Raw genomic sequence first — 9,530 nt, 5'->3', positions numbered from 1 at the left:
GAGCTGTTCCACCAGACCTTTGGCTGAGGCAGTTGGCGTCCACATATGCCCCCTCCCACGTTGTGATCTCCCACCTATGATAACCGGCCATACCTAGTTACATCAATGGGATGGATTCTCCCTACGGCAAGCCTGACTACCGATTTTATATGTTTTAATGTGTTTTAAATTTTATTGTAGTTCTTTAAATGTTGTAACCCCGCCCTGAGCCCATTTACGGGATGGGTGGGATATAAATGCAACGAACAAATAAATAAATAAATAAATATTGTACTCTGCTAGCTGCCTCCAGTACCAGTACCGATTTGTCAAAAGACGCAAGGTCAGTAGTTCAGCAGTTCGAGACCTGGGTGCCGCATGATGGAGTGAGCTCCCATCTCTAGCTCCAGCTCCTGCCAACCTAGCCGTTTGAAAGCAAGAAATTGCAAGTAGATAAATAGGTACCACTTCAGTGGGAAGGTAACTGCGTTCCGTGGGCCTTGGTGTTTAGTCATGCCGGCCACATGACCACGGAAACGTCTTCGGACAGCGCTGGCTCTTCGGCTTTGAAACGGAGATGAGCACCGCAACCCTAGAGTCGGATTCCACTGGCTTTCGAGCAAGGGAACCTTTACCTTTACCTTTAATCATGTAAATCTGAGTAACAGATGGTCCCCATGTTCTCAGGAGCTTAACGTTCCCTGCTCTAATGCATCAAGGAAGACCCTGCGAAAAGAAAGAAAATTATAACTACAAGCCATGAAGTTCCTCCCATGCGCCGCACAGGTGAACAAGGCAAAGCTGCTTCTTTAACCTCCGCTATCCAATGACACCTGCGGCTTTATGGTCCCATGAAATGGACAAGGGAGTCCTCCCGCACGTGCGGAAAACATCAGCCAAGCTCCGTCGTCTTTCCCAGGGCATCCGAGACATCCAATGGCCTCTCAGAGGCTGCGGCCCTGATAACCAATGGCAGTGGGAAAACTGCGCCCGCCCCTGCAGGAGTCCCAGGTGATGTTGTTTTTCCGGTAAGATGGCGGCGCCCAGAGTGGCCAGCGACGTGGAAGTGGAGCTGGAGTCGGTATTCCCTCAGGAGCTTGGCCTGTTTGCGGATGCTTTCACGGCTGAGACCCGTTACCGGCTCTGTGGCCACGAGCTGAGCATTGTTCAGCACCACGGGAGCCGTCTGGGTGTGGCTGCCCCGGTCTGGGAGGCGGTGAGGCTGGGGGTGGCGGCTTTTTGACGTTTGCTGGAAGGGCAGAGAAATTGCAGTTTGGCTGAACTGGGATGATCAGACGCTTCTGTATCTGCTTTTCACGTTTTATCCTGTCCATTCTCCAAGGAGTTCAGGGTGGTGTACAAAATTACCCCTCTCCCATTTTATCTTCACAACAGACCTTTGAGATAGGCTTGGCTGCGAGAGAGAGGGACTTCCTGCCAGGCTCTCCTAGCTCAACAGCCACACCACACTGGTTCTTATTGACATGCTTAAGCCCTTGGCGTAGGTAGGATGGGGAGACAATTGTTTGTTTATATGCTTTTCCAGAGGGTTGCTTGAAGCAGCTCACAGATAAAACCAACATAAATTGTTGTATTAAAAGCAATCGTTTGCTCTGTTATGTCATACAGGTATTCTTAAAATCCTCTTCTCAAGATATTTCTGTAAGTGCTGTAGCACTGCTTAAAATCTTGATGTAAAGCAGGAAATAAAGGTGGTGTGAATGTATGCTATGGGATGCAAAGAAAACCCCAAACTGTGGAATGGAGGAAAGCAAGATCACTTGGATAGTGATAGGTGATAGTGCTAGAAATGGGAATAAGGCAAGGGGGTATAAATGGGGTGAGGAGGACAGAATGTAAGGTAAAGAAAGCTAGTGTGGCAGTGTAGTTACTGAGCCATATTCTGGTAGAGCTAGATTCAGCCCCTGCACACACAAAACACCATGAAGCTTGCTTGGTGACTTTGGACCAGTCATTCTTCCACAGCCTGACCAACCTTGTAGAGAAGCTGTTAGGATAAAACTGGAAAGGGGAAACATGAATATGAATATTGCTTTGAGTTACTTGAAAGAAGATTGTGTTTGGGAAAGAGAGTGAGAAGTAAGTAACAGAGTATGTTAGGCATGTTGCAGTAAACTTTGCTAAAAGTAGCATCCTTATTTGTGTTGATGCCTAGAAAGGTAAAGATCTGTTGATGTTAAAATGAGGCAGTTAATATCTGTGGTATTGCTGTTTCTGTAATGTGGATTGTTCTTTCTCTATAGAGATTTTTTCCTTTCTTGCCACAGCACTGTTGATTTAGTCCAGGCATCCGCATTGTGAAATCAGTTGATATAATTTACTTCCAAGGAATTTGCACAATCCTTCATCACAGGTCATTAAAGAACAGCCAGATTGGTGAATGTGATCCTGTTGTACTCTGAAAGATGAAGGATTCTGTCATTCCTGTACATTTGCTGATGCTGAATATATTGTTTGAATTGTCTCATTCATTCTAATATGCCTTTCTCTGTTATGTCTGGCCAAGGCTCTAGCCCTCTGTGACTATTTTGAAGAGCATAAGCTGAACTTCTGGGGCAAGAAGGTTTTAGAACTGGGTGCTGGGACTGGCATTGTGGGCATCCTTGTTGCCCTTCTTGGTATGTAGAATTGCTTAACCAAAAGCAATAATGTTTGTGAACATTTCTGATGATACAGTTACCCCACAGCATCCACCAATCATGCATTGCTTTCCTTATAAAAACACTACCTGTTTCAATAACGCTAAAATCTTGCCATTTCAGAACTACAGATACTTTAAAGTGGTGCACAGTCTTCTATGATGTGCAGGTGGTTGATAGTGTGCAGTGACACATGAGCTGGGTTGGTCTAGTGTTTAGGACAAGGATCCCCAATGTGGTGCCCATGGCGCCCACTGACACCTTTCTGGGTGACCATGGCCACCATGTGGACAGGGTGAGGTGGGGCTTTTGTCCAGCAAGGCTTCTGATTGGCTGTTGGAGGTGTGATTCCCTGTGCAGATTTTTTAAAACATTGCTTTGGCAGCAGCTGCTATCACAACACGAGGAATTTCACTGTATGACTGAAAATAAGCTGTGCCAGCCGTTGTGTGGATGGTTCCACCTCCTGTGGCAGCCATGTTGTGGTTGCGCCCATCATACTGTATCAGAATTCCAAAGGTTCCCACAGGCTAAAAAAAAAGACTGGAGACCCTTGGTTTAGGAGACAGAGCTATGAATCAGGTAGACCCATGTTCAGATCTCACCTCTGCCATATATTTGCTAAGCAGGCTTAGGCAAGCTGCTTCCTTAACCTCGGCCTCACATTTGCAATATACTGGCCTACCTTACAGGTTGTTGTTAAGGGTAATGTGCATAAGAGCAATTTGAACATTTGGAAGTATTATAGAAATGCTAAATTATTATAATTCTTGGCACCATTCTTGGGGGAAATCCCAATTACTGAAGGCTAAACTTTGATGATGGTACCTGAAATGTTTGCTTCAAGTCAATTTATGTAGAGTCTGTTGCCTGAGGCAAAATACTGCATTCCTTGGAGGACTATGTTGGGTTTGGGTTTCTCTGCTTTTACAGAAAGCAGATTTCTGTGCTTTCGTGGACTTGATGTTGCAGGAATCACAGGACAAGGAAAGCAAGGCACACCTCTGCCCCATTAAAATTACTGGGACTTAAGTATTAAGTTAAGAATTAAAGTTCCAGTGACTTCAGTGGAACAAAGAAGTGCCTAACTTCAGGGCTGTACATGTTGAAGCCCTAGCCCTGTGGTCTTGTGGCTGTTTATTTTTTACTTATTTTTTGTAAGTTGGAGTTTATTTTGTTTATTGCTTTGATGATTTCAGGAAAAGCAGTATTTAATTAGCAATAATTTTGCATAATCATAGGTTTCAGTATTCATATGAAAGGGTACACAATCATGGTTTGAAGTGGATTTGCAGACCATGGTTAAGCGCAACATCTGCAGTGAGGAAATAAGTGGTTGTTTCTTTGCGTCTCTGCTTGCAAGGCGACAAGTAGGTCTTCTCCTTGTGCATGATCTTTGGGGGCAGGCCTGGGCAAGCTAACGTATTTCACTGTGCATTTGGGATCTTTAACTGTTTTGAAGCACTGTCTGCACTGCATCACTGTTTGCAAAGGCTATTGTGCTTGGAGGTTGAACTGTCTGTATGCTTCACAGGTATTTTCCCCATGATCTCCAAGCACATTCCTTTTTCTTTTTTAAAAACATTTTATTATCAGGATATAACAACATGTCCAATGTTAAAGCATTTCACCAATCACAATATACCCTCTTTTTTTTTTTCTTTTCCCTACGCCCGCCCTCCCCTTCTTCAGGCTTCCCACAGTGCTCCCACCCCCACCAAATCCTCCTTCTTCTTATCCATCACTTCGTCTAAAACAAAACTTAATAGGTAACATTTTCTTTAACTACTCTTATCATATATTCAACTTTATAGGTAACAATTTCTTCAACTACAATCATCATCTATTCAACTATTTCCGAGTTCTATTCCTAATAATTATCAAAACAAAGTAGATTGTTCTTAACATCCCAATGTTTCTCCAAGTATTCTTTAAAGTCCATCCAATCTGCAAAACATTCTTCTTTATTTTTGAGTTTTCTTGTCAATGTGTCCATTTTACTGCATCACTGTTTGCAAAGGCTATTGTGTTTGGAGGTTGGACTGTCTGTATGCCCCACAGGTATTTTCCCCATGACCTCCAAGCACATTCCTGACCTACTCATGTACCTAGCAACTTTTTTATCCATTCCCAAATCTCATGTACCCGTCCTCCTGCTCTCCTGTTGCTAGCTTTAAAGAAATTTCCAGCTCTGCAAGAACTCAATATCTGCTTCAAAACAAAGCAGAGCTTTAAAAATGTGCATACTAATGTATAACACATTGCTGTTGTTACTGTAGAGTATGGAATGGGTGTGAGGGCACTAATGTTTTTTGTGATTTACCGCAGTTACACATTGCATTTCTGCCATTGTATTTGAGGTGGCTTGCAATTGAAAATACTCTAGAAATAAGATGTAAAAAAAAAGACAGACGATAAGACTCCAATGGGCTTTTGAGGAACTGCTGGTTTGGGCTTCTTCTTATAGTCTGCAGAGCTTTAAGCAGCCTGGGAGAAAGCTGCCACTGGACAAAAGGATATTTCATAAAGTCAGAGGCCCTGAATGCCTAATAAAATTTGCTTGCTTGTGGGTAATTCATATGCAAAATTAGAATTCAGCAGCTAAGTTTCTGTTTTCTCTTCTCCTCCAGGAGGAGACGTGACCATCACAGATCTTCCCGTGGCCTTGAAGCAGATAGAGGAGAACGTCCACCGAAACTTGCCTGCCGGGTGCCTGGCTCGGACCAAAGTTTGTGCGCTGTCATGGGGTCTGGACCACGTGGAGTTTCCCAGTGACTATGACTTCATCTTGGGTGCGGATATTGTCTATCTCAAGGACACTTACCCCTCCCTGATCAGGACTCTCCAGCACCTGTGTGGTCCTCAGTCTACGATCTACCTGTCTTCCAAGATGCGTCAGGAGCATAGTACGGTATTGTTCTTTGAGACGCTGCTCCCCATGCACTTCACCTCAAAGCTGGCCTTTAGGGATGAGAATGAGAACATTAACATCTACAAGGTGACCCAGAAGAGTAACATCTGACAACAGCTATGTCACAGGGTGAACAACGTTGATCACCTTTTTATTTAGGGCTATTAATCCACTAAACTGTACGTGGCTGAACTCTACGTCCATCCACTTTCTCTACCATTGGGTGAAAACAGCTCTAATAGCTTCATTTGAATATTGCCGTGCTACAAATCTCCAGGTTCCTTGAGAGACGTGAGGTCCTAAAAGGGCTCGCAGATCTCCATTTATACTGTGTTCCCTGGATACAACAGGTGATTTAAATTCCCACCGTCTTGATTCTCCAGTCCTCAAATTGGTTCCCTGGCCATATTTTCAGTTTTCTGGTCAAGACTGAGCAATTCTGCAGCTGCACAGTTCTGCCTACTAGAGAGTAATTTTCTGATGTGGGATCTGGCTGCCAAGAATGACTCCTCTTTCTTCTCCTGTGAAAGTGACCTGTAAGAGAAAGGCAGAAAACTCCAGAGTTGCTTCTGCATGGAGATGATTCTTTCTCTCTATAACTGTTGACACTGCTGCAGATACAGAGGCGTTTGCAGTGGCAGTGGAGCACCCACACAGCAGTTGTTCCCCCACTTTTCTTAGACACGTTTCCTCTACAATCCATTGCAGCAATGTATGAGTTTCCAGCTTTCATTAAAAAAAAAGTCTATAGTCCTTATTGTGTAGGTGTGTAGTTATAAGATGGAAGTTGCAGTCTATACCTTTCTCCTTATAAATCTGTAGTGAAAAAGGCTAGATACTTTTTTTCAAAAATGAAAGCTGGGCAATTAGTACATTGTTCCAGTAGATTGTTATACCAATTTAACAACAACTGGGGTTTTTTTTGGGGGGGGGGGAATGGTGGCCTAGGGTTGCCAGCCGCCAGGTGGGGCCTGGAGACCTACTGCTTTTACAACTGATCTCCAGCTGACAGAGATCAGTTCCCTTGGAGAAAATAGCTGCTTTGAAGGGTGGACTCTGTGGCATTATACCCTACTGAGGCCCCTCCCCTTTCCAAACCCCACCCTCTCCTGGCTCCACCCCCAAAACCTCCAGGTATTTTCCAGCTCAGAGCTACCAACCCTATGGTGGCTGCAGGGGATGAGGTTGGGGAAATAATGTTGATTTGGGTTGCAGTCAATGCTCCCTCTAAGCTGTGGAGTTCTGTGAGCAAAAATTCTACTTTGTGAGCTACTGGCATTAAAGTTGTGAGCAGGTGATTTGGCTACTGCATAAATTAGTTTGCTCTGGAGCCCTCCGTCCTGAGCGGAGACAAAAATGTGTGAGCTGGAGGCCAAAAAGCTGTGAGCTAGCTCACACTAACTCAGCTTAGAGGGAACACTGGTTGCAGTTCTCCCAAAGCGCACGTTTGAATCCAAATGATGTCCAAAGGTGTTTTGACTATGATTTTTTCCCCTAAAAGATCACACGAAACCAGGTTTGGGAAAGATTGCAATGTTTGGAGAAATGAGATGGCATTGTGTAGATGTTCCCCAAAACAGAGGGGCTGTGAGGAAGCTATGGTGGGGGGAAAACTTAAGAACTTAAGATGGATGGCCCATCCAGTCCAACACTCTCGTGTCACACAGTGGGCAAAAAACAGGTCCCATCAGGAGGTCCACCAGCAGGTCAGACTCCAGAAGCCGTCCCACTGTTGCCCCCCCCCCCAAGCACCAAGAATACAGCGTATCACTGCCTCAGACTTGCATGTGGTAACCATCCAGGCAGGTGGAGCGGTAGAGAGCAGATCCTTAGAAACCATGTAAGGGAGGAGGAAGATTTCTATCTAGTCATCCAATGTTTGGAAGCGTGCATCACACTTATTCATGAGAACAGATTGTAGCACTTGTTCCCAGTTCTATGTTGTACACAAATGGAAAACCAAAGTTCTTACTGGTTCATCTTTATTTAAAAAATTCAACAATACAGAAGCAACTGAAGTGAAGCAATGCCCAAGTGCATTAAGACACCAATGATGCCTTTGTTGCCATTTGAGAGATACCTTTTTAATAAGGATTTTGTATTTTCATTAAAATGTTTCTGCAAGAAATCTGACTTTTTAATAAAGAGTACTTAAGGCTAATTTGTATATGCCTCTGAATTATGTCTCTTCATTTTTCACAAATACGTCCTGTCCTGTCTTAACGTCTAAAGCGCCGAGCTTCAGTTTATTGAGTACTATATTATCAGTGGTTGAAGTTTCATTTGGTTTGTTAGTTACGTAATTTTTCCACATTTCTGTGAGAATCTTATTCTAGTTTCTTCTCTAGTTGCTGTATTGCGCCTCCAGATAATACCTAAGTTTTGAGAACTTAAAAATCACTGTCAGCTGAGGGAAGGTCTCTGTTTTGTACAGCTCTGTTGATGAGAACGGAAACGTCTTTAAAATGGCAATCTGATGTCACTTATACTGCTCATAAAGCTACACAGTAGTCAAAAGAGTGCTTCTCCCCAGACTTTGGTACCTAAGTAGCCTTGTAGGTGGGTGAATGTCATCTTGCATTCCTGTACAAGGGAATGTAGCTGCAGAAGCATGGTTTGCCTAAGACTACCAAGTCAATTCCAGGGTTAGGCTGACATTTGAATAAGAGCCTTTCCATTACGTTTTAATCACTGTGCAACATTCGCTCTAACAATGTTACCCTTTTCAAGAAAGGGTGAATGCTAGTACTGAAATGCCGTAGCTGTGCTAGAATAGTAAAAGCGGGGGATGTATAGCCTTGTTCTCTTTCTTCGCTCTGGTCATAGTGCCCTTCAGGAATTGCAGGAGGTGAACGCACATGGATCAGGGCAGTTGTGGAACGAGAACAACCTTTAACATTCTCATCCTCTAAAAAACGTACTTAATAATGTACTTTAATGTACTGCAAATTGCTTTGCACTCTGCCTTAAGAAGAAACTGGCCTGTTGTCCATATCTGTGATGGTGAGCTGTCGGTGGCAGCAGCCTATGGGATCTCGAAGTCTCATGCACTTTTCTTCTTTCACCTTCTTCACTGGGGCCCTCCCAAATCTTAATCTCTGCATATTTCTGTATATGTTCCTCTGGCAGCAGAGAACAGGACTCACAATAATGGGTTTAAATTATGGTCGGAAAGGTAAGAGTACTTCAGTAGTGGAATTGGCTGCCTAGGGAGGTGATGAGCTCCCTTCAGCCAGTTTGGTGTAGTGGTTAAGGGTGCAGACTGTAATCTGGGAGAACTGGGTTTGATTACCCAATCCTCCACTTGCAGCTGCTGGATGACCTTAGGTCAGTCATAAGTTCTTTCTGAGCTGTTCTTGAAAGAGGATTGTTCCCCTAGCCCAAATCCGTTTTATATACAACGGGGGCTTATTCTGAGTCCTTTGTGATCTGTTTATACAGAGATTTTAATCAGAACAAACACTCCTTTTCCCAATAAGAGAGACAACACACTAAGGTTTGATGAATAAATGTTGTCTTTACTACAATAGTTGATTTCAGACACACAAAAACAGATTCATACACTCAGTCTCACAAGATTCCTTTAGTTACAGTAGTAAATAGAAAGCATTTCAGTATGAAAAATATGAAAAATAATAAATTCAAACTAACACAGGGTTGAGGCACAGGGGGGTAGCGATAATACTTATCTGATTCCAGGTGATCTCAGCAGAAGGATCAGGAACATAAGTACTATCTTTAGGGACTCTAAAAACACACTGTATGGACCACCCAAAAACTCGTGTGGGCTCTCCTGGTCACGCGATCCAGGGAACACTTAGAATCACCTGCAGTAGTCTTAAGTTTGCAAAGGTGAAAGTATAAGGAAGGATGGGTTAACCAGCAACAGAGAAACAAAGGCTGTGTTTCTCTTTTTAGAACATAGTTTTGGGGGTTGGCGTAAGGCCAGTCTACACTTAAAATCCGTCCCCTTGTCTATA

At 43.6% G+C, this 9,530-nt stretch overlaps 1 protein-coding gene across 1 annotated transcript; it reads left to right on the top strand.

Moving 5' to 3' along the window:
- Positions 1-1,012: 1,012 nt before the first annotated feature.
- On the top strand, positions 1,013-6,271 carry METTL21B (methyltransferase like 21B). Its single transcript, XM_015422223.1, has 3 exons — positions 1,013-1,195; positions 2,507-2,618; positions 5,270-6,271. The coding sequence occupies exons 1-3, from the start codon at positions 1,013-1,015 to the stop codon at positions 5,659-5,661; spliced, it is 687 nt and encodes a 228-aa protein (XP_015277709.1). The 3' UTR covers positions 5,662-6,271.
- Positions 6,272-9,530: the final 3,259 nt, after the last annotated feature.

Source organism: Gekko japonicus, unplaced genomic scaffold (assembly GCF_001447785.1).
Source record: "Gekko japonicus isolate JY-2015 unplaced genomic scaffold, Gekko_japonicus_V1.1 scaffold459, whole genome shotgun sequence".
In the NCBI taxonomy this organism is placed as follows: domain Eukaryota; kingdom Metazoa; phylum Chordata; class Lepidosauria; order Squamata; family Gekkonidae; genus Gekko; species Gekko japonicus.
The sequence above is the reverse complement of the archived record's forward strand: the minus strand, read 5'-3'. Positions and strand labels throughout refer to the sequence as shown.

What these genes read in the sequence shown, in the direction of transcription:
- METTL21B (XM_015422223.1), top strand. Translation starts at nt 1,013, where the DNA reads ATGGCGGCGCCCAGAGTGGCCAGCGACGTGGAAGTGGAGCTGGAGTCG. An exon ending in CTGCCCCGGTCTGGGAGGCG is followed by an intron (nt 1,196 to 2,506) that starts GTGAGGCTGGGG and finishes TGTCTGGCCAAG; the next exon opens with GCTCTAGCCCTCTGTGACTA. An exon ending in CATCCTTGTTGCCCTTCTTG is followed by an intron (nt 2,619 to 5,269) that starts GTATGTAGAATT and finishes CTTCTCCTCCAG; the next exon opens with GAGGAGACGTGACCATCACA.